At 45.0% G+C, this 24,858-nt stretch overlaps 1 protein-coding gene across 2 annotated transcripts in view; it reads right to left on the bottom strand.

Annotated features, from left to right (window-relative positions):
• Nucleotides 1-1,842: 1,842 nt before the first annotated feature.
• Nucleotides 1,843-24,858, bottom strand: part of LOC135531962 (ABC transporter G family member 20-like) — a 55,093-nt gene continuing 32,077 nt past the window's right edge. Inside the window, exons 8-19 of one of the 2 annotated variants that reach the window (XM_064959649.1) lie at nt 21,708-21,888; nt 21,306-21,402; nt 20,859-21,027; nt 19,265-19,365; nt 16,426-16,496; nt 15,245-15,294; nt 12,936-12,992; nt 12,408-12,478; nt 11,856-11,944; nt 10,467-10,570; nt 3,706-3,865; nt 1,843-2,031 (exon numbers count right to left, since the gene is read on the bottom strand). In XM_064959649.1, the coding sequence (XP_064815721.1) occupies nt 1,898-2,031; nt 3,706-3,865; nt 10,467-10,570; nt 11,856-11,944; nt 12,408-12,478; nt 12,936-12,992; nt 15,245-15,294; nt 16,426-16,496; nt 19,265-19,365; nt 20,859-21,027; nt 21,306-21,402; nt 21,708-21,888 (1,284 nt within the window). In that variant the 3' untranslated portion in view covers nt 1,843-1,897. The remainder of the gene's footprint in view (nt 2,032-3,705; nt 3,866-10,466; nt 10,571-11,855; nt 11,945-12,407; nt 12,479-12,935; nt 12,993-15,244; nt 15,295-16,425; nt 16,497-19,264; nt 19,366-20,858; nt 21,028-21,305; nt 21,403-21,707; nt 21,889-24,858) is intronic. The other variant, XM_064959650.1, reaches the window with a different exon arrangement.

Genomic DNA, 24,858 nt, shown 5'->3' with positions numbered 1-24,858 from the left:
TAAAAGAGCAGCCACAACTCTCTAATGGAATAGCGAACGCTATCCTTTCTATGAAGTAGATTTCTACCTGCAAGATTTGGAATGAATCGCCCCACCTAGTAGTCCTTCACCCATAGACTCTGGTTCTCAGGGTCAGCTAGTTGGCAAGCAGGAGGAGGGAGGAGGGGGTGTGATTGTGCGTGTCGGTGTGGGTGAGGGTCTGTCTGCAAGATGAACTCTGGAATACCAGCACTTGATCCCTTAAAGCACAGTGTCCCCCGACACAGACATCCTGAGACTAGGAAGCCCCCCCCTGGGTAGACGTCTCAGGTCCTCAGCTTGAGGATGACGATGGCCAGGATGACGAAGAAAGTGTTCCAGCCCAGGGTGACAGCGAAGCCTCGCCACACCATCATCCTGGAGAGACCCCAGCCTGAGGGAGAGACGCCATCACATGATGTGTGTGTGTTGTGTCAGTTTGACATGGAAGCTCAGGTCCTACTGTGACGTGAAGATGAGACAGACAGACAGACAGACAGACAGACAGACAGACAGACAGACAGACAGACAGACAGACAGACAGACAGACAGACAGACAGACAGAGCAGGATATCTGTCCTCCACTAGAAGCCCATGACTAAGTCACGTGTGTCTGTCTGACTACTGGCACTGTGAATCATTTAGAACACTGTGTGACTACTGGCATTGTGAATCATTTAGAATGCCGTGTGACTACTGGCGTTGTGAACCATGTAGAACGCCGTGTGACGACTGGCATTGTGAATAATTTAGAACACTGTGTGACTACTGGCATTGTGAATCATTTAGAACACTGTGTGACTACTGGCATTGTGAATAATTTAGAACACTGTGTGACTACTGCATTGTGAATCATTTAGAACACTGTGTGACGACTGGCATTGTGAATCGTTTAGAACGCCGTGTGACGACTGGCATTGTGAATCATTTAGAACACTGTGTGACTACTGGCATTGTGAATCATTTAGAACACTGTGTGACTACTGCATTGTGAATCATTTAGAACACTGTGTGACGACTGGCATTGTGAATCATTTAGAACACTGTGTGACTACTGGCATTGTGAATCATTTAGAACACTGTGTGACTACTGCATTGTGAATCATTTAGAACACTGTGTGACTACTGGCATTGTGAATCATTTAGAACGCCGTGTGACTACTGGCATTGTGAATCATTTAGAACACTGTGTGACTACTGGCATTGTGAATCATTTAGAACACTGTGTTACTACTGGCATTGTGAATCATTTAGAACACTGTGTGACTACTGCATTGTGAATCATTTAGAACACTGTGTTACTACTGGCATTGTGAATCATTTAGAACACTGTGTTACTACTGGCATTGTGAATCATTTAGAACACTGTGTGACTACTGCATTGTGAATCATTTAGAACACTGTGTGACTACTGGCATTGTGAAACATTTAGAACGCCGTGTGACTACTGGCATTGTGAATCATTTAGAACACTGTGTGACTACTGGCATTGTGAATAATTTAGAACACTGTGTGACTACTGCATTGTGAATCATTTAGAACACTGTGTGACTACTGGCATTGTGAATCATTTAGAACGCCGTGTGACTACTGGCATTGTGAATCATTTAGAACACTGTGTGACTACTGGCATTGTGAATCATTTAGAACACTGTGTGACTACTGGCATTGTGAATCATTTAGAACACTGTGTGACTACTGGCATTGTGAATCATTTAGAACATTTCACTGCTGATTCCGGACGAATCAGGTGTCTAAAGTCTCAGATAACACGTGTGTGTGTGTGTGTGTGTGTGTGTGTGTGTGTGTGTGTGTGTTTAGGGCTGACTCTGTGCAGACAGGATATAAGCTTCAATGTACTGTGTTGTGTAGCTAATTGCTAGTGGATAACGTGTGTATGTGTGTTACCTCTGTACATGATGCATCGTAGGGCTTCAGAAGCGTAGGTCTGGGGCAGGGCCAGACTGATGTAACGTAGTGGATAGGGGATGCACTCCACAGGCCAGATTATACCTGTAGGGAGAGGAGGAAAGAGACTGTCTTAGAGAAAGAGAGAGACTTAGAGAAACAGAGAGACTTAGAGAAACAGAGAGACTTAGAGAAACAGAGGGACTTAGAGAAACAGAGATAGACTTAGAGAAACAGAGAGAGACTTAGAGAAACAGAGAGAGACTTAGAGAAACAGAGAGAGACTTAGAGAAACAGAGAGAGACTTAGAGAAACAGAGAGAGACTTAGAGAAACAGAGAGAGACTTAGAGAAACAGAGAGAGACTTAGAGAAAGAGAGAGACTTAGAGAAACAGAGAGAGACTTAGAGAAACAGAGGGACTTAGAGAAACAGAGAGAGACTTAGAGAAACAGAGAGAGACTTAGAGAAACAGAGAGAGACTTAGAGAAACAGAGAGAGACTTAGAGAAACAGAGAGAGACTTAGAGAAACAGAGAGAGACTTAGAGAAACAGAGGGACTTAGAGAAACAGAGATAGACTTAGAGAAACAGAGAGAGACTTAGAGAAACAGAGAGACTTAGAGAAACAGAGAGAGACTTAGAGAAACAGAGAGAGACTTAGAGAAACAGAGAGAGACTTAGAGAAACAGAGAGACTTAGAGAAACAGAGAGAGACTTAGAGAAACAGAGAGAGACTTAGAGAAACAGAGGGACTTAGAGAAACAGAGATAGACTTAGAGAAACAGAGAGAGACTTAGAGAAACAGAGAGAGACTTAGAGAAACAGAGACTTAGAGAGACAGAGAAACAGAGAGACTTAGAGAAACAGAGAGACTTAGAGAAACAGAGAGACTTAGAGAAACAGAGAGAGACTTAGAGAAACAGAGAGACTTAGAGAAACAGAGAGAGACTTAGAGAAACAGAGAGAGACTTAGAGAAACAGAGAGAGACTTAGAGAAACAGAGAGAGACTTAGAGAAACAGAGAGAGACTTAGAGAAACAGAGTCTTAGAGAAACAGAGAGACAGAGAAACAGAGTCTTAGAGAAACAGAGAGACTTAGAGAAACAGAGACTTAGAGAAACAGAGAGACTTAGAGAAACAGAGAGACTTAGAGAAACAGAGACTTAGAGAAACAGAGAGACAGAGAAACAGAGTCTTAGAGAAACAGAGAGAGACTTAGAGAAACAGAGAGACTTAGAGAAAGAGAGAGACTTGGAGAAACAGAGAGACTTAGAGAAAGAGTTGAAAGAACTGAACTAGAATTTAACTGAATTGTGTGTGTGTGTGTGTGTGTCCCTGTGTGTGTGTGTCTGTGTGTGTCTGTGTCTGTGTCTGTGTGTGTGTGTGTGTGTGTGTGTGTGTGTGTGTGTGTGTGTGTGTGTGTGTGTGTGTGTGTGTGTGTGTGTGTGTGTGTAAGACCTGGGTTCAAATAATATTAAGGGTATGTGAATTACTTTCAAAGATATTTAGAATAATTGAGATATTTTGTATTTGATAAGACAATTAGCTGAAAATACTCAAACACTCCCATGCATTTAACCGAGGCATTTGAAAATAGCTTTAGAAAAAACTTGCAAATAGTAGGCTATTTATAGGAAATAATTTGAAAACACTTTCAAATACTTTCAACAGAAATGGATTCAGGCAAGATGATTAAATACACAGAACATAAGTATTTAAATAACAAATACACATGTATTTGAACCCAGGTTTGGGTCCGTGTGTGAGTGTGTAACGTACCACTGACGATGAGGTTGGGGTAGAAGACACCAAGGGCAGCTTGGTTGGCGTTCTGTTCATCATCGATGGCAGATGAGATGACCAGACCAAAGGAGATGCCAGTCACACCCTGCAGCCCGATCAGAGCTATAACCAACACCAGGCTCCCCTCATTAGGAATCTGGAGGGAGGGAGAGAGGCAGAGGGGACCAGGCAGGGGAGGGGGAGGGGGACGAGGCAGGGGGAGGGGAAGAGGCAGAGGAGGGGGAGGGAGGGGAGGTGGAGAGGCAAAGGAGAGAGGAGGGAGGGGAAGAGGCAGAGGAGGGGGAGAGGCAGAGGAGGGGGAGAGGCAGAGGAGGGGGAGAGGCAGAGGAGGGGGAGAGGCAAAGGAGAGAGGAGGGAGGGGAAGAGGCAGAGGAGGGGGAGAGGCAGAGGAGGGGGAGAGGCAGAGGAGGGGGAGAGGCAGAGGAGGGGGAGAGGCAGAGGAGGGGGGGGTGAGAGGCAGAGGAGGGAGAGACAGAGGAGGGGGAGGGAGGGGGGGGGAGAGGCAGATGAGGGGGAGGGAGAGTGGAGAGGTGGAGGTGTAGGGGAAAAGATGGGTGGGGTGGGGAGAGGTGGAAGGGGAGAGAGAGAGAGAGAGAGAGAAAATTAGAGTGAGAGAGAGAATATGTTGGATGGGAGGAGACAGTAAAAAGTAAGAGACAGAAAAGGAGGGATGGTAACAAGAGAGAGGAAGGTGAAAGAGCATGTCATGTTATTCAATGATATAGTGTCTGTTACATTGTCACAATACAGAGACCTCTATGTGTGTGTGTGTGTGTGTGTGTGTGTGTGTGTGTGTGTGTGTGTGTGTGTGTGTGTGTGTGTGTGCGTATGTATGTGTGTGTGCGTGTGTGTCTATCTGTCTCCACTGACAAGGTGTAAAAATAGACTGAGGGAGAAAGCACATGGCTGCTCGGTTTCCACAGCAATCAAAGGCTGTTGTCGTGGTGATTCCTTAGATATGATGGACTCAGGTACTGGTAAGAATAGAAATATATACTCCAGACACCTCTTTGGACTATGTGGCGGCAGGGTAGCCTAGTTAGGGAGAGGCGGGACGCAAATGTCTCAACTGGCCAATTGCCAGGGGAAATGCAGAGCGCCAGATTCAAATAAAACACTATAAAATTCAAACTTTCATTAAATCTCACATGTAAGATACTCAATTACTCAATTAAAGCTACACTCATTGTGAATCCAGCCAACTTGTCAGATTTTTAAAATGCTTTTCGGCAAAAGCATAAGAAGCTATTATCTGATAACCTGCATCATCTGCACCAGCAGTAAACAAAGAGGTTAGCATATTACAACCCTGCAGGCGCTACACAAAACGCTGAAATAAAATATAAAACATGCATTAGCTTTGACGAGCTTCTTTTGTTGGCACTCCAATATGTCCCATAAACATCACAATTGGTCCTTTTGTTCGATTAATTCCGTCCATATATATCTAAATGTCCATTTATAAAGCGCGTTTGATCCAGAAAAAAACAGCTTACAAAAAACGCAACGTCACTACAAAATATTTCAAAAGTTGCCTATAAACTTTGCCAAAATATTTCAAACTACTTTTGTAATACAACTTTAGGTATTTTATAAACGTTAATAATCGATCAAATTGTAGACGGGGCGAATCTGTGTTCAATACAGGAATGAAAACAAACCAGCGCCACTTTTCACGTCTTGCACAACTTTCAACAGTGGACCCAGTTCCTAGTTGGCCTACTTCTTCATTGCACAAAGGAATAACCTCAACCAAATTCCAAAGACTGGTGACATCCAGTGGAAGCGATAGGAACTGAAAACAGGTTCCTAAGAAATATCCCTGGGCAATGACAACCCAGGGAACAGAGAGAGGAAAAAAACAATCTGAACAGTTAGTCCTCGGGGTTTTGCCTGCTACATAAGTTCTGTTATACTCACAGACATGATTCAAACAGTTTTAGAAACTTCAGAGTGTTTTCTATCCAAATCTATGAATAATATGCATATCTTATATTCTTGGCATGAGTAGCAGGAAGTTGAAATTGGGCACGCTATTTATCCAAAAGTGAAAATTCTGCCCCCTAGCCCCAAGAGGCTTTAGAGTGTTGGACTAGTAACCGCAAGGTTGCAAGTTCAAATCTCCGAGTTGACAAAGTACAAATCTGTCGTTCTGCCCCTGAACAGGCAGTTAACCCACTAGGCCGTCATTGAAAATAACAATTTGCTCTTAATAATATCCTCTTAAGGATCAATGTCACGCTTCTCCTTTATAACATGAGAGATACTTTATTTATTTTATATAACGTTGCAATAATTTATAGCTTTAAAATAGGCACATTCTTTTCTACTCTACCTTGGATTTTCTTTATTTTATCATAAACCTCAATATAATCTGGCAGCGTAATTACATTTAAAAACGTTTCTTCAACAGTGTGTTAGAAAAATGAAAGTAAAAGTATGTGAAAGATTTGAACCCAGGTCTGGATAGGTCAACCTGAGGTCAACGGATGAATAGAAACTTCAGACTCCATTGATTGTCGATAGGCACGTTGATGGAACTGTTGTTGTGGGTGACATTTAGCATTAATTGTTTGGTGTGTGAGACATTTCTTTTTTTAACTAGGCAAGTCAGTTATATTCTTCAAAAAGAAATGGTGTATCATTCATTTTTAAATAAAACACATGGATGTGGAAAAGAATGTCCCTTCAACATTTTACTAATTAAACTTGACCTGCTTCCCCTTTTTCTGAACCATTTCTCAATCTACAGTATCAGTGCAGTAATACCACCAAGCAGCCACTAGATGGAGGTGTAGGACCACTACATAAGGTAATGCAGGGTACCGTACCATGTAGTATTGAAGTAGTCAAGCCAGAACTCGGGTTCTGCAGCCACAGAGGAGCTTTTGAAGTCAACTCTGCATTACAAGTCAACATCTCTGCCTGACTATCCCCCATATTCCCTAACACTCCACAATATACACATCTCCACAGTCACACCGTGCTGCTCAGTGTGTATACAACACAATATACACATCTCCAGTCACACCGTGCTGCTCAGTGTGTATACAACACAATATACACATCTCCAGTCACACCGTGCTGCTCAGTGTGTGTACAACACAATATACACATCTCCAGTCACACCGTGCTGCTCAGTGTGTGTACAACACAATATACACATCTCCACAGTCACACCGTGCTGCTCAGTGTGTATACAACACAATATACACATCTCCACAGTCACACCGTGCTGCTCAGTGTGTGTACAACACAATATACACATCTCCACAGTCACACCGTGCTGCTCAGTGTGTATACAACACCATATACACATCTCCACAGTCACACCGTGCTGCTCAGTGTGTGTACAACACAATATACACATCTCCAGTCACACCGTGCTGCTCAGTGTGTGTACAACACAATATACACATCTCCAGTCACACCGTGCTGCTCAGTGTGTGTACAACACAATATACACATCTCCACAGTCACACCGTGCTGCTCAGTGTGTGTACAACACAATACATACATCTCCAGTCACACCGTGCTGCTCAGTGTGTGTACAACACCATATACACATCTCCACAGTCACACCGTGCTGCTCAGTGTGTGTACAACACAATACATACATCTCCAGTCACACCGTGCTGCTCAGTGTGTGTACAACACAATATACACATCTCCACAGTCACACTGTGCTGCTCAGTGTGTGTACAACACAATACATACATCTCCACAGTCACACCGTCCAGCTCAGTGTGTGTACAACACCATATACACATCTCCACAGTCACACTGTGCTGCTCAGTGTGTGTACAACACAATATACACATCTCCACCGTCACACCGTGCTGCTCAGTGTGTGTACAACACAATATACACATCTCCACAGTCACACCGTGCTGCTCAGTGTGTGTACAACACAATATACACATCTCCACAGTCACACCGTGCTGCTCAGTGTGTGTACAACACAATATACACATCTCCACAGTCACACCGTGCTGCTCAGTGTGTGTACAACACAATACATACATCTCCAGTCACACCGTGCTGCTCAGTGTGTGTACAACACAATACATACATCTCCAGTCACACCGTGCTGCTCAGTGTGTGTACAACACAATATACACATCTCCACAGTCACACCGTGCTGCTCAGTGTGTGTACAACACAATATACACATCTCCACAGTCACACCGTGCTGCTCAGTGTGTGTACAACACAATATACACATCTCCACAGTCACACCGTGCTGCTCAGTGTGTGTACAACACAATATACACATCTCCACAGTCACACCGTGCTGCTCAGTGTGTGTACAACACAATACATACATCTCCAGTCACACTGTGCTGCTCAGTGTGTGTACAACACAATACATACATCTCCAGTCACACCGTGCTGCTCAGTGTGTGTACAACACAATATACACATCTCCACAGTCACACCGTGCTGCTCAGTGTGTGTACAACACAATATACACATCTCCACAGTCACACCGTGCTGCTCAGTGTGTGTACAACACAATACATACATCTCCAGTCACACCGTGCTGCTCAGTGTGTGTACAACACAATACATACATCTCCAGTCACACTGTGCTGCTCAGTGTGTGTACAACACAATATACACATCTCCAGTCACACTGTGCTGCTCAGTGTGTGTACAACACCATACATACATCTCCAGTCACACCGTGCTGCTCAGTGTGTGTACAACACAATACATACATCTCCAGTCACACCGTGCTGCTCAGTGTGTGTACAACACAATACATGCATCTCCAGTCACACCGTGCTGCTCAGTGTGTGTACAACACAATACATACATCTCCACAGTCACACCGTGCTGCTCAGTGTGTGTACAACACAATACATACATCTCCAGTCACACTGTGCTGCTCAGTGTGTGTACAACACAATACATACATCTCCAGTCACACCGTGCTGCTCAGTGTGTGTACAACACAATACATACATCTCCACAGTCACACCGTGCTGCTCAGTGTGTGTACAACACAATACATACATCTCCACAGTCACACTGTGCTGCTCAGTGTGTGTACAACACAATACATACATCTCCACAGTCACACTGTGCTGCTCAGTGTGTGTACAACACAATACATACATCTCCAGTCACACCGTGCTGCTCAGTGTGTGTACAACACCATACATACATCTCCACAGTCACACCGTGCTGCTCAGTGTGTGTACAACACAATACATACATCTCCAGTCACACTGTGCTGCTCAGTGTGTGTACAACACCATATACACATCTCCAGTCACACCGTGCTGCTCAGTGTGTGTACAACACAATACATACATCTCCACAGTCACACCGTGCTGCTCAGTGTGTGTACAACACCATATACACATCTCCAGTCACACCGTGCTGCTCAGTGTGTACAACACCATATACACATCTCCAGTCACACCGTGCTGCTCAGTGTGTGTACAACACCATATACACATCTCCACCATCACACCGTGCTGCTCAGTGTGTGTACAACACCATATACACATCTCCAGTCACACTGTGCTGCTCAGTGTGTGTACAACACCATATACACATCTCCAGTCACACTGTGCTGCTCAGTGTGTGTACAACACAATATACACATCTCCAGTCACACCGTGCTGCTCAGTGTGTGTACAACACAATACATACATCTCCAGTCACACTGTGCTGCTCAGTGTGTGTACAACACCATACATACATCTCCAGTCACACTGTGCTGCTCAGTGTGTGTACAACACCATACATACATCTCCAGTCACACTGTGCTGCTCAGTGTGTGTACAACACAATATACACATCTCCACAGTCACACCGTGCTGCTCAGTGTGTGTACAACACCATATACACATCTCCACAGTCACACCGTGCTGCTCAGTGTGTGTACAACACAATATACACATCTCCACAGTCACACCGTGCTGCTCAGTGTGTGTACAACACAATATACACATCTCCACAGTCACACCGTGCTGCTCAGTGTGTGTACAACACAATATACACATCTCCACAGTCACACCGTGCTGCTCAGTGTGTGTACAACACCATATACACATCTCCACAGTCACACCGTGCTGCTCAGTGTGTGTACAACACAATACATACATCTCCAGTCACACTGTGCTGCTCAGTGTGTGTACAACACCATATACACATCTCCACAGTCACACCGTGCTGCTCAGTGTGTGTACAACACAATACATACATCTCCAGTCACACCGTGCTGCTCAGTGTGTGTACAACACCATATACACATCTCCAGTCACACCGTGCTGCTCAGTGTGTGTACAACACCATACATACATCTCCAGTCACACTGTGCTGCTCAGTGTGTGTACAACACCATACATACATCTCCAGTCACACCGTGCTGCTCAGTGTGTACAACACAATACATACATCTCCAGTCACACCGTGCTGCTCAGTGTGTGTACAACACAATACATACATCTCCAGTCACACCGTGCTGCTCAGTGTGTGTACAACACAATACATACATCTCCAGTCACACCGTGCTGCTCAGTGTGTGTACAACACCAGTTGCACAAGGATGTGAACATGAGACAGGGATGTTCAATCATTCAGGAGTCATGATAAGCCTTGCTGATGAAGACGGATGGAGGCTGCTGTGTATGTGTGTGTGTGTCTGTGTGCTTGTGTGTCTGTGTGTTTGTATGTGTGTATGGGTGTGCTCCTACGTGTGTGTGTGTGTGTGTGTGTGTTACCTTGAAGACGAGCAGCATTAAGAGCAGTAGTAGAATGACCTGGATGCTGATGACAAACAGCTGGGAGATGAGATGGGCCAGCACAGTCTCCAACGAACTAACACCTAGAGAGAGAGAGGAGACAGAGAGAGAGGAGACAGAGAGAGAGGAGACATAGAGAGAGGAGACATAGAGAGAAGCAGAACGAAGGAGAGAGTGAAATAGAGGAGAGGAGAAAGGGAGGGAGAGAGAGAGAGGAGACCGGGAGAGAGGGAGAACGATGGAGAGGGTGAAATAGAGGGAAAGAGAGAGAGAGAGAGAGAGAGAGAGAGAGGAGACAGCGAGAGAGAGAGAACGAAGGAGAGAGTGAAATAGGGGAGAGATGAGAAAGGGAGGGAGAGAGAGAGAGAGAGAGAGAGGAGACAGCGAGAGAGAAAGAACAAAGGAGAGAGTGAAATAGAGGATAGAGGAGAAAGGGAGGGAGAGAGAGAGAGAGGGGGATAATAGTGGGACAGGAGAAAAGGAAGAAGAAGGTGGGGAGAAGATAATTTAATGTTCTGACAAACTGGCCCATGGTGATTTAACCAGATCTTCTGGTTATTGGTCAGGATAATCCACCTCCCCCTAGTGGGCTGTACTGGTCACTACATAGATAATGACCACAAACTGTCAATGCATCTAAAAATGGAACCATATTCCCTATATCCAAGTCAGTTCCACTGTGTTCTGTCATTGTTCCCCTCTAATCAGGGACTGATTTAGACCTGGGACACCAGGTGGGTGATTCCCCTCTAATCAGGGACTGGTTTAGATCTGGGACACCAGGTGTGTGATTCCCCTCTAATCAGGGACTGATTTAGACCTGGGACACCAGGTGTGTGATTCCCCTCTAATCAGGGACTGGTTTAGACCTGGGACACCAGGTGGGTGATTCCCCTCTAATCAGCGACTGATTTAGACCTGGGACACCAGGTGTGTGATTCCCCTCTAATCAGGGACTGATTTAGACCTGGGACACCAGGTGGGTGATTCCCCTCTAATCAGGGACTGGTTTAGATCTGGGACACCAGGTGGGTGATTCCCCTCTAATCAGGGACTGGTTTAGACCTGGGACACCAGGTGGGTGATTCCCCTCTAATCAGGGACTGGTTTAGACCTGGGACACCAGGTGGGTGATATTAATGATCAGGTAGAACAGAAAACCAGCAGGGTAAGAGTTGAAAGAGTTGAATACCCCGGGGTAAGAGTTGAATACCCCGGGGCTATATGTGCACTAGTTTTGTCCGGTGCGCTATATAGATAACAGGGTGGCATTGGGGACACTTGGGCCCTTGTCAACAGTAGTGCACTAAATAGGGTATAGGGTGCCATTTGGAACACAGTCGGTTATCCACTTAATGAACCTCTTACCTGCAACCCAGCACCTGTCCATTAGTCCCTCCTTCCTCTCTATCACGAAGGACAGAGCCGTCAAGCCCACTGCCAGATAGAAAGTGATGCTGTGTAGAGAGAGAAGGGAGGGGAGAATGAGGGAGAAGGGAGGGGGAGAGAGAAGGTGTGCAGGAAAGAGAGACGAAGGGAAGGGAGAGAATGAGGGGAGAGAGAAGGAGGGAGGGGGGAGAGAGAAGGAGGGAGGGTGGAGAGAGAAGGGAGGGTGAGAGAGAGAAGGGAGTGTGAGAGAGAGAAAGAAGTGTGAGAGGGAAGAGGGGAGAGAGAGCAGAAGTGAGGGGGAGAGAGAAGGGAGGGGGAGAGAGCGAAGGGAGGGGGAGAGAGAGAAGGGAGGGGGAGAGAGCGAAGGGAGGGGGAGAGAGAGAAAGGGAGGGGGAGAGAGAGAAGGGAGGGGGAGAGAGAGAAGGGAGGGGAAATAGGAGAGACAAGGAAAGGAGGAAAAGAGAGGATAAAGAGAACTACAGCTTCGTCTCAGTAAAGCTGACGAGGTTCAGACGTGGACTGAATCTCTACCTCAGAACGGCTCCTGGCGTCACAAACGTGGTGAAGTCTGAGTTCATGCTGCCATAGATGGGCTCCTCAAACTGGAAAAAGAAACGGGACAAAGACAAATAGTCAGTTGAATATTTTCCTCCCAGTGTGCATCTGTGTATTGATCAGGGACCAGTGGAACGGACCACGGTTATACATTCAGTAACACAGGCTACATCACAGTCCGTCAGAAGGAATAGGTGCGACTCTCGCTCACATTTAAGAACTTCACACTTCATCCAATTTGAGTTAAAATCATGTCGTTTCAACCATCAATGGCCCTCGTCAGAATCAATGGTGTTGGCAAGACAACAACATGTTGATATAGCATAAGGAAGCTAGGTTAGCATCAAGGCTAGTGGATGGGGATGGCAAAATGCTATCAACAGAATGTGATCCCCAAATAGCACCCTATTCCCTACATAGTGCACTACTTTTGACCAGAGCCTTATGGGAATAGGGTGCCTTTAAAGGTGCAGTGAGTGTTTTAAGGGGTTATTGTTGTCCTACCTTGACAGGAAGAGAGACCAGGTAAGACATGCTCCCCATCTTATACTGGACGAAGTCCTGAGGAGGGAACAGACTGTTTCACTTCACTACTGGATGTATCTTTATCAACAGCTGGGCTGCATCTCAACAGTCTGAACAAGCTACTTCAACAGCTGGGCTGCATCTCAACAGTCTGAACAAGCTACTTCAACAGCTGGGCTGCATCTCAACATTCTGAACAAGCTACTTCAACAGCTGGGCTGCACCTCAACAGTCTGAACAAGCTACTTCAACAGCTGGGCTGCATCTCAACAGTCTGAACAAGCTACTTCAACAGCTGGGCTGCACCTCAACAGTCTGAACAAGCTACTTCAACAGCTGGGCTGCACCTCAACAGTCTGAACAAGCTACTTCAACAGCTGGGCTGCATCTCAACAGTCTGAACAAGCTACTTCAACAGCTGGGCTGCATCTCAACAGTCTGAACAAGCTACTTCAACAGCTGGGCTGCACCTCAACAGTCTGAACAAGCTACTTCAACAGCTGGGCTGCATCTCAACAGTCTGAACAAGCTACTTCAACAGCTGGGCTGCACCTCAACAGTCTGAACAAGCTACTTCAACAGCTGGGCTGCATCTCAACAGTCTGAACAAGCTACTTCAACAGCTGGGCTGCATCTCAACAGTCTGAACAAGCTACTTCAACAGCTGGGCTGCATCTCAACAGTCTGAACAAGTTACTTCAACATCTGGGCTGCACCTCAACAGTCTGAACAAGCTACTTCAACAGCTGGGCTGCACCTCAACAGTCTGAACAAGCTACTTCAACAGCTGGGCTGCACCTCAACAGTCTGAACAAGCTACTTCAACAGCTGGGCTGCACCTCAACAGTCTGAACAAGCTACTTCAACAGCTGGGCTGCACCTCAACAGTCTGAACAAGCTACTTCAACAGCTGGGCTGCACCTCAACAGTCTGAACAAGCTACTTCAACAGCTGGGCTGCACCTCAACAGTCTGAACAAGCTACTTCAACAGCTGGGCTGCACCTCAACAGTCTGAACAAGCTACTTCAACAGCTGGGCTGCACCTCAACAGTCTGAACAAGCTACTTCAACAGCTGGGCTGCACCTCAACAGTCTGAACAAGCTACTTCAACAGCTGGGCTGCACCTCAACAGTCTGAACAAGCTACTTCAACAGCTGGGCTGCATCTCAACAGTCTGAACAAGCTACTTCAACAGCTGGGCTGCACCTCAACAGTCTGAACAAGCTACTTCAACAGCTGGGCTGCATCTCAACAGTCTGAACAAGCTACTTCAACAGCTGGGCTGCATCTCAACAGTCTGAACAAGCTACTTCAACAGCTGGGCTGTATCTCAACAGTCTGAACAAGCTACTTCAACAGCTGGGCTGCACCTCAACAGTCAGAACAAGCTACTTCAACAGCTGGGCTGCATCTCAACAGTCTGAACAAGCTACTTCAACAGCTGGGCTGCACCTCAACAGTCTGAACAAGCTACTTCAACAGCTGGGCTGCATCTCAACAGTCTGAACAAGCTACTTCAACAGCTGGGCTGCATCTCAACAGTCTGAACAAGCTACTTCAACAGCTGGGCTGCACCTCAACAGTCTGAACAAGCTACTTCAACAGCTGGGCTGCATCTCAACAGTCTGAACAAGCTACTTCAACAGCTGGGCTGCATCTCAACAGTCTGAACAAGCTACTTCAACAGCTGGGCTGCACCTCAACAGTCTGAACAAGCTACTTCAACAGCTGGGCTGCACCTCAACAGTCAGAACAAGCTACTTCAACAGCTGGGCTGCATCTCAACAGTCTGAACAAGCTACTTCAACAGCTGGGCTGCATCTCAACAGTCTGAACAAGCTACTTCAACAGCTGGGCTGCACCTCAACAGTCAGAACAAGCTACTTCAACAGCTGGGCTGCATCTCAACAGTCTGAACAAGCTACTTCAACAGCTGGGCTGCACCTCAACAGGCTGAACAAGTGACTTCCTCACCTCGTCACGTTTCATTAATCTGCACTGATGACAGAAAGAACTGGACAGGTTGAAAGCGTTTCCAGTAGGCATTGATTTGCCATGTTACTTTCATACATGGTGTTTTTAGATCGGTCCAGATGAGGAGAAGAGACGTGGAGAGAAAGACCCTGCTGCCATGCAGTCAGTGTGTATTACACTAGATAAAGATATCATCTGTATGAATAAGGTTTTGAAAGCCAGACGGCGCCATTAAACAATAAGACTCTGTTCACATTGAAGAAAGAGCAGGTAGATCTGCAGGGAGGAAACAACAGGGAACTATGGTTGTACCTCAAAGGCATCTGCTAGTTTCTTCTGAAGCATCATGGCGATCTGTTGATCTGGTGACAAAAACACACTACGAGGTGAAAACAATGGCATCATTATCAAGTCTATTATCGCTTGAAAAAACACTTTTCATTGATCAATTTAATAAACATTTTTAAAAAACGTCTCAAGATTAATCCTCATTAAAATGCCTTTTCCAATCTCCATCATTTGGGAGAAAAACCATCATTCAGAAGACCCACACTGTTACACTACCACCTAGTGGTCCTTTTCACAGACAACGCATCTATTCCATTGTTTTGTATTGTATTGTATTGTATTGTATTGTATTGTATTGTATTGTATTGTATTCCATTGTATTGTATTGTATTGTAATGTATTGTATTGTATTCCATTGTATTGTATTGTATTGTATTGTATTGTATTGTATTGTATTCCATTGTATTGTATTGTATTGTATTCCATTGTATTGTATTGTATTGTATTGTATTGTATTGTATTGTATTCTATTTTATTGTATTGTATTGTATTCCATTGTATTGTATTGTATTCCATTGTATTGTATTGTATTGTATTCTATTGTATTGTATTGTATTCCATTGTATTGTATTGTATTCCATTGTATTGTATTGTATTGTATTGTATTCTATTCTATTGTATTCTATTCCATTGTATTGTATTGTATTGTATTCCATTCTATTGTAATCTATTGTATTGTATTGTATTGCATTGTATTCCATTGTATTGTATTGTATTGTATTCCATTGTATTGTATTGTATTCCATTGTATTGTATGTAAGTCGCTCTGGATAAGAGCGTCTGCTAAATGACTTAAATGTAAATGTAAATGTATTGTATTGTATTCCATTGTATTGTATTGTATTGTATTGTACCAGTATTCTATTATAATCCTACTCTAGTCTCTTTGAGGGTGAATTCTTTCACACACTCACATGCCAACAGACTGCGGAGTGAAAGCTTACTAACAGTGTTCTATTCTATTCAGATCTATTCTATGGCATTCTATTCTAACAGTGTTCTATTCTATTCAGATCTATTCTATCGGCATTATATTATATTCTAACAGTGTTCTATTCTATTCAGATCTATTCTATTCTAGCAGTATTGTATTCTACATTCTGGAACACTGTCACATGCCAACAGACTGCGGAGTGAAAGCTTACTGGTCAGGTCCAACCAGACGTGCACCGACCCTCCATCCACCACCTCCTTAGAGACCTGCCGCTGGATCATCCTGCATAATACAACACACACCACAGAACAGACATGATACAGTAAGGATCCTGTATAATACAACACACCACAGAACAGACATGATACAGTAAGGATCCTGTATAATACAACACACCACAGAACAGACATGATACAGTGAGGATCCTGTATAATACAACACACACCACAGAACAGACATGATACAGTAAGGATCCTGTATAATACAACACACACCACAGAGACATGATACAGTGAGGATCCTGTATAATACAACACACACCACAGAACAGACATGATACAGTAAGGATCCTGTATAGTACAACACACCACAGAACAGACATGATACAGTAAGGATCCTGTATAATACAACACACCACAGAGCAGACATGATACAGTAAGGATCCTGTATAATACAACACACCACAGAGCAGACATGATACAGTGAGGATCATGTATAATACAACACACCACAGAACAGACATGATACAGTAAGGATCCTGTATAATACAACACACACCACAGAACAGACATGATACAGTAAGGATCCTGTATAATACAACACACACCACAGAGACATGATACAGTAAGGATCCTGTATAATACAACACACACCACAGAACAGACATGATACAGTAAGGATCCTGTATAATACAACACACACCACAGAACAGACATGATACAGTAAGGATCCTGTATAGTACAACACACACCACAGAACAGACATGATACAGTAAGGATCCTGTATAATACAACACACACCACAGAACAGACATGATACAGTAAGGATCCTGTATAATACAACACACACCACAGAACAGACATGATACAGTAAGGATCCTGTATAATACAACACACACCACAGAACAGACATGATACAGTAAGGATCCTGTATAATACAACACACACCACAGAACAGACATGATACAGTAAGGATCCTGTATAATACAACACACACCACAGAGACATGATACAGTAAGGATCCTGTATAATACAACACACACCACAGAACAGACATGATACAGTGAGGATCCTGTATAATACAACACACACCACAGAGACATGATACAGTGAGGATCCTGTATAGTACAACACACCACAGAACAGACATGATACAGTGAGGATCCTGTATAATACAACACACCACAGAACAGACATGATACAGTAAGGATCTTGTATAATACAACACACCACAGAGCAGACATGATACAGTAAGGATCCTGTATAATAGACATGAGTACTTTATGGCTTGGCAACATTACAGTGCATTTGGAAAGTATTCAGACCCCTTCTCTTTTTCTACATTTTGTTACGTTACAGCCTTATTGTAAAATGGATTAAATCGTTTTCCCCCCACAATACCCCATAATGACAAAGCAAAAACACACGTTTGCAAATGGCTGTGTGCTTAGGGTCGTTGTTCTGTTGGAAGGTGAACCGTCGTCCCAGTCTGAGGTCCTGAGCACTCTGGAGCAGGTTTTCATCAGGATCTCTCTGTACTTTGCACTGTTCATCTTTCCCTCCATCCTGACTAGTCTCCCAGTCCCTGATGCTGAAATACATCCCCACGGCATGATGCTGCCACCACCATGCTTCAACGTAGGGATGGTGCCAGGTTTCCTCCAGGCGTGACGCTTGGCATTCAGGCCAAAGAGTTCAATCTTGGTTTCATCAGACCAGAGAGTCTTGTTTCTCATGGTCTGAGAGTCCTTTAGGTGCCTTTTGACAAACTCCAAGCGGGCTGTCGTGTGCCTTTTACTGAGGAATGGCTTCCATCTGGCCACTCTACCATAAAGGCCTGACTGGGGGAGTGATGCAGAGATGATTATCCTTCTGGAAAGTTCTCCCATCTCCAAAGAGGAACTCTGGAGCTCTGTCAGAGTGACCATCAGGTTCTTGCTCACCTCCCTGACCAAGGCCCTTCTCCCCCGATTGCTCAGTTTGGCCAGGCGGCCAGCTCTAGGAAGAGTCTTGGTGATTCCAAACTTCTTCCATTCAAGGATGATGGAGGCCACTGGGTTCTTGGGGACCTTCGTTGCTGCAGAAATGTTTTGGTACCCTTCCCCAGATCTGTGCCTCGACACAATCCTGTGTCGTGGCTTGGTTTTTGCTCTGACATGCACTGTCAACTGTGGGACCTTATATAGACAGGTGCGTGCCTTTCCAAATCATGTCCAATCAATTTAATTTACCACAGGTAGACTCCAATCAAGTTGTGGAAACATCAAGGATGATCAATGGTAACAGGATGCACCTGAGCTCAATTTCGAGTCTCAAAGCAAAGAGTCTGAATACTTCCGTAAATACGCTATCTGTTTTTTTTTTTAATTATACATTTCAAACATTTCTAAAAACCTGTTTTTGCTTTGACATTATGGGTTATTATGTGTAGATTGATGAGGGAATTGTTTTATTTAATACATTTTCGTAGTAGTAGTCTAATAAACTGCATGGTTTCCTGAGTCGTAGTGGGAGGACACCACAACATGTCATCGCGTGACTTCAAGTTGACTTCGATATGATGGTTATTATATCAATATTTGTGCATTTTACAGACACAAAAAGGTCCCACCATATCGAATGAACAAATGATCTGTCTGCTAACTGTTTACATCACAATTGTCATGATAAAAAAATTCAAAAATGTATACGGTTTGACTGTGGAAGGAAACCTGGTTATTGACAGTGTTTTAGAGTGAATGGGAGAAGAGAACAGAAGAGAAGAGAGGAGAACAGAAGAACAAGGGAAGAACTAGAGACTAGACTAGAGACAGGTCCAGAGGGAGGTCTCACCTCTTGGTCAGGTAGCTGGTAAAATTCTTTCCAAACCCGATGACGGCCCAGTACTCTCCGTTATAGGCCCCTGCAAAAGCCTCAGCATGGGACAGGTTCACCTAGAGCAGGGAGGGACAGGGGACACCATCAGTGACTATAGCTAGGTCTTAAATTATACCCTACTCCTCCATCTAGTGGACTAAGTCTGACCAGCAGGACAGTGTTACACCCTATTCCTCCATCTAGTGGACTAAGTCTGACCAGCAGGACAGTGTTACACCCTATTCCTCCATCTAGTGGACTAAGTCTGACCAGCAGGACAGTGTTACACCCTATTCCTCCATCTAGTGGACTAAGTCTGACCAGCAGGACAGTGTTACACCCTATTCCTCCATCTAGTGGACTAAGTCTGACCAGGAGGACAGTGTTACACCCTATTCCTCCATCTAGTGAACTACTTCCCAGTGAGCACGGTCCAATGCCTTTGTTCATTGATGTTGAAATGACGTTGAAATTTGGTCCGTCTGCCCTGGCTTTGATTTCAACAACCACAGACAACGTTTTCTGGTCACCTCTGTACACGCCTTAATTTCAACGTCCAAACACATCCAGTCCAGCCGCAATTTGGTCCCAAAAAAGTGTACTGTACAGCACTGCACTGTACTCTACTGTACTGTCCACACTTGTGAAACAGACATTCTGATTGGTTAAGATTTTGTCCGGTTCAGACCAATCAAATGTGGTCTTTATTTGGGGGCGGAGCTCATTAGAATAATGTTTATTTTCAGATTTCCATTTTGGTAATTCAGCAGATGCTCTTATCCAGAGAGACTTTCAGTCAGAGCATTTGACTAAGGTAGATAAACAATCACATATCACAGTCAAAGCAAGAAAAAATGCACCTTGTTTAAATAAAGGTGACATTTATTTTTTTTTTTTGTCCTAAAGAGATTTACAAGGTTATCAAAACGTCACCCCAGGGTAAGAATACATGAAACACAGCCCTTATTTAAAGTGTTTCTAAAATCCACTATGGGAAAAATGAATGGTGGAAAAATGATTGGAACCATTTCCCTGTTTGACCGCTAGGTTTTATGTGTATTATGACTCATAATGTGGTACTCTATACATCTTTTAGACGTAATTTTGCTCACTGGATTTTGACCAGGAGGACAGTGTGGTAGATACTCAAACTGTTTTGCCGTTCTGTAATAACAAAACACATAATTCCTTTTAAAGGTGAATTATGGAGTTCGCTCTGAAAGTGCTTTTGCTTAGCTTGTTTCCGTACAGACACACAGCACATGAACGTGTTCTTGGAATGATAAAGAGCAGAGCAGAAGTGAAACCAGCTACCTAGAGGTAAACAAGGACTGAGAGTAGAGTGTAACTCTTCTTACTTCCTCTTTTAGGTCGTGCCCCTCCTCCACAACAAACTCTGCCTGACCCCTCAATACCGAACAAACGGACATTTAGTTTGCCTCCAGACTGAAACAGGGAGGGACTACCTGAACTTGTCCAATAAGAAACGCTTGTTTTTCCTTTTCTGTGCTTTGCTACGCTTTGCTACGGTATGCAATAATGAATGCCACCCAGTTGATTGGTCCAGTACCTGTTGCACGCTGGAGTTGTCCAGGAAGGAGAGCAGGGATTGGCTATAGGAGCTGGAGGAGGTCTCATTGTTGACCACAGCCACCTGTATTCCTTTGGGGTCTCCTCCGATACACAGACACATCAGAGAGATCTGGATGACTGGCAGAAGGAACTGGAAACACAGGGACCTGGACAGATACCAGACACTGGGTCAAATACTATTGGAAATCTTTCATTCTCATTCTACTACTACTCCTCTTCGTCATCATCCTCTGCCTCCTCCTCATCACCACCACCACCACCATCATTATAATCGTTATCATCCTCATAAACACCATCACCCTTCATCATCACCACTACCATTAGCACTACCACCATTCATCACCCCCCCCACACCACCCTTCATCATCACCACCACCACCAAAATCCCTATCACCATCACTACCACCACCATCATCATCCTCACCCAGGCATTCTCTTCATCCGCACCGTGGTCTTGATAATCAGAGCTGCGATGTTCCTCCACTTTGGCATCACATGCCTGACTCGTACCTTCCAGTCCGCTACACACGCACGCACGCACGCACACACACACACACACACACAGTTTAAGCAGCAATATTCGTCTACAGTGTAGTGTCCATACAACCCTACATTTACCTGAGTATATACAGTATAGTGTCCATACAACCCTACATTTACCTGAGTATATACAGTGTAGTGTCATACAACCCTACATTTACCTGAGTATATACAGTGTAGTGTCCATACAACCCTACATTTACCTGAGTATATACAGTGTAGTGTCATACAACCCTACATTTACCTGAGTATATACAGTGTAGTGTCCATACAACCCTACATTTACCTGAGTATTTGGGCAGCTCTTCTACTGGTCCCGATCCGGCTCCCAGGATTGGTAGACTCTCGTCCCGGCCGCTCTCGAATGATTGGCTGCTCTCTAGGACTCCGCCCAGAGGGGAGGTGCTGTGTTTGGAGCCCACCTGGTCTGAGGTCTCACACAGCTGCAGGAAGGCTTTCTCCAGGGTCTGCAGTGGGTGGATGGGGCAGTAGAGGAGATAGACAACACAGTCAAGGGTTTATATGATCAGTGGTCAACACAGAAAGCAGTCAACACAGTCAGACGTCTCACATAGCTGTAGGAGTCTACAGTGGGTGGGTGGATAACACAGTCTAGTGGTGATAAAGGGTTACTGTTGTCTAGTGGTGATAAAGGGTTACTGTTAGCAGGACTGTTGTCTAGTGGTGATAAAGGGTTACTGTTGTCTAGTGGTGATAAAGGGTTACTGTTGTCTAGTGGTGATAAAGGGTTACTGTCAGCAGGACTGTTGTCTAGTGGTGATAAAGGGTTACTGTTGTCTAGTGGTGATAAAGGGTTACTGTTGTCTAGTGGTGATAAAGGGTTACTGTCAGCAGGACTGTTGTCTAGTGGTGATAAAGGGTTACTGTTGTCTAGTGGTGATAAAGGGTTACTGTCAGCAGGACTGTTGTCTAGTGGTGATAAAGGGTTACTGTTGTCTAGTGGTGATAAAGGGTTACTGTCAGCAGGACTGTTGTCTAGTGGTGATAATGTACACAGCTGTACATTTCAATGAAACATGGTGAAGCCCCAAAATTGCCCTCGCTAGAAGCATGTGTTTCAGACATAAGGAAGTGGATGGCAGCAAACTTTCTACTTTTAAACTCGGATAAAACAGAGATGCTTGTTCTAGGTCCCAAGAAACAAAGAGATCTTCTGTTGAATCTGACAATTAATCTTAATGGTTGTACAGTCATCTCAAATAAAACTGTGAAGGACCTCGGCATTACTCTGGACCCTGATCTCTCTTTTGAAGAACATATCAAGACCATTTCAAGGACAGCTTTTTTCCATCTACGTAACATTGCAAAAATCAGAAACTTTCTGTCCAAAAATGATGCAGAAAAATTAATCCATGCTTTTGTCACTTCTAGGTTAGACTACTGCAATGCTCTACTTTCCGGCTACCCGGATAAAGCACAAAATAAACTTCAGTTAGTGCTAAATACGGCTGCTAGAATCCTGACTAGAACCAAAAAATTTGATCATATTACTCCAGTGCTAGCCTCCCTACACTGGCTTCCTGTCAAAGCAAGGGCTGATTTCAAGGTTTTACTGCTAACCTACAAAGCATTGCATGGGCTTGCTCCTACCTATCTCTCTGATTTGGTCCTGCCGTACATACCTACACGTACGCTACGGTCACAAGACGCAGGCCTCCTAATTGTCCCTAGAATTTCTAAGCAAACAGCTGGAGGCAGGGCTTTCTCCTATAGAGCTCCATTTTTATGGAACGGTCTGCCTACCCATGTCAGAGACGCAAACTCGGTCTCAACCTTTAAGTCTTTACTGAAGACTCATCTCTTCAGTGGGTCATATGATTGAGTGTAGTCTGGCCCAGGAGTGGGAAGGTGAACGGAAAGGCTCTGGAGCAACGAACCACCCTTGCTGTCTCTGCCTGGCCGGTTCCCCTCTTTCCACTGGGATTCTCTGCCTCTAACCCTATTACAGGGGCTGAGTCACTGGCTTGCTGGGGCTCTCTCATGCCGTCCCTGAGGGGGTGCGTCACCTGAGTGGGTTGATTCACTGATGTGGTCATCCTGTCTGGGTTGGCGCCCCCTTGGGTTGTGCCGTGGCGGAGATCTTTGCGGGCTATACTCAGCTTTGTCTCAGGATGGTAAGTTGGTGGTTGAAGATATCCCTCCAGTGGTGTGGGGGCTGTGCTTTGGCATAGTGGGTGGGGTTATATCCTTCCTGTTTGGCCCTGTCCGGGGTGTCCTCGGGTGGGGCCACAGTGTCTCCTGACCCCTCCTGTCTCAGCCTTCAGTATTTATGCTGCAGTAGTTTATGTGTCGGGGGCTGGGGTCAGTTTGTTATATCTGGAGTACTTCTCCTGTCCAATTCGGTGTCCTGTGTGAATCTAAGTGTGCGTTCTCTAATTCTCTCCTTCTCTCTCTCGGAGGACCTGAGCCCTAGGACCATGCCCCAGGACTACCTGACATGATGACTCCTTGCTGTCCCCAGTCCACCTGGCCGTGCTGCTGCTCCAGTTTCAACTGAACCGCGGCCCTAGGACCATGCCCCAGGACTACTTGACATGATGACTCCTTGCTGTCCCCAGTCCACCTGGCCGTGCTGCTGCTCCAGTTTCAACTGTTCTGCCTTATTATTATTCGACCATGCTGGTCATTTATGAACATTTGAACATCTTGGCCATGTTCTGTTATAATCTCTACCCGGCACAGCCAGAAGAGGACTGGCCACCCCACATAGCCTGGTTCCTCTCTAGGTTTCTTCCTAGGTTTTGGCTTTTCTAGGGAGTTTTTCCTAGCCACCGTGCTTCTACACCTGCATTGCTTGCTGTTTGGGGTTTTAGGCTGGGTTTCTGTACAGCACTTTGAGATATCAGCTGATGTACGAAGGGCTATATAAATAAATTTGATTTTGATTTGATTTGTCTAGTGGTGATAAAGGGTTACTGTGTAGTGGTGTGGGGGCTGTGCTTTGGCAAAGTGGGTGGGGTTATATCCTTCCTGTTTGGCCCTGTCCAGGGGTGTCCTCGGATGGGGCCACAGTGTCTCCTGACCCCTCCTGTCTCAGCCTCCAGTATTTATGCTGCAGTAGTTTATGTGTCGGGGGACTGTGGTCATTTTGTTATATCTGGAGTACTTCTCCTGTCCAATTCGGTGTCCTGTGTGAATCTAAGTGTGCGTTCTCTAATTCTCTCCTTCTCTCTCTCGGAGGACCTGAGCCCTAGGACCATGCCCCAGGACTACCTGACATGATGACTCCTTGCTGTCCCCAGTCCACCTGGCCGTGCTGCTGCTCCAGTTTCAACTGTTCTGCCTTATTATTATTCGACCATGCTGGTCATTTATGAACATTTGAACATCTTGGCCATGTTCTGTTATAATCTCTACCCGGCACAGCCAGAAGAGGACTGGCCACCCCACATATGCTCTCTCTAATTCTCTTTCTT

Source organism: Oncorhynchus masou, unplaced genomic scaffold (assembly GCF_036934945.1).
Source record: "Oncorhynchus masou masou isolate Uvic2021 unplaced genomic scaffold, UVic_Omas_1.1 unplaced_scaffold_1682, whole genome shotgun sequence".
NCBI classification, from domain to species: Eukaryota; Metazoa; Chordata; class Actinopteri; order Salmoniformes; family Salmonidae; genus Oncorhynchus; species Oncorhynchus masou.
The sequence above is the reverse complement of the archived record's forward strand: the minus strand, read 5'-3'. Positions and strand labels throughout refer to the sequence as shown.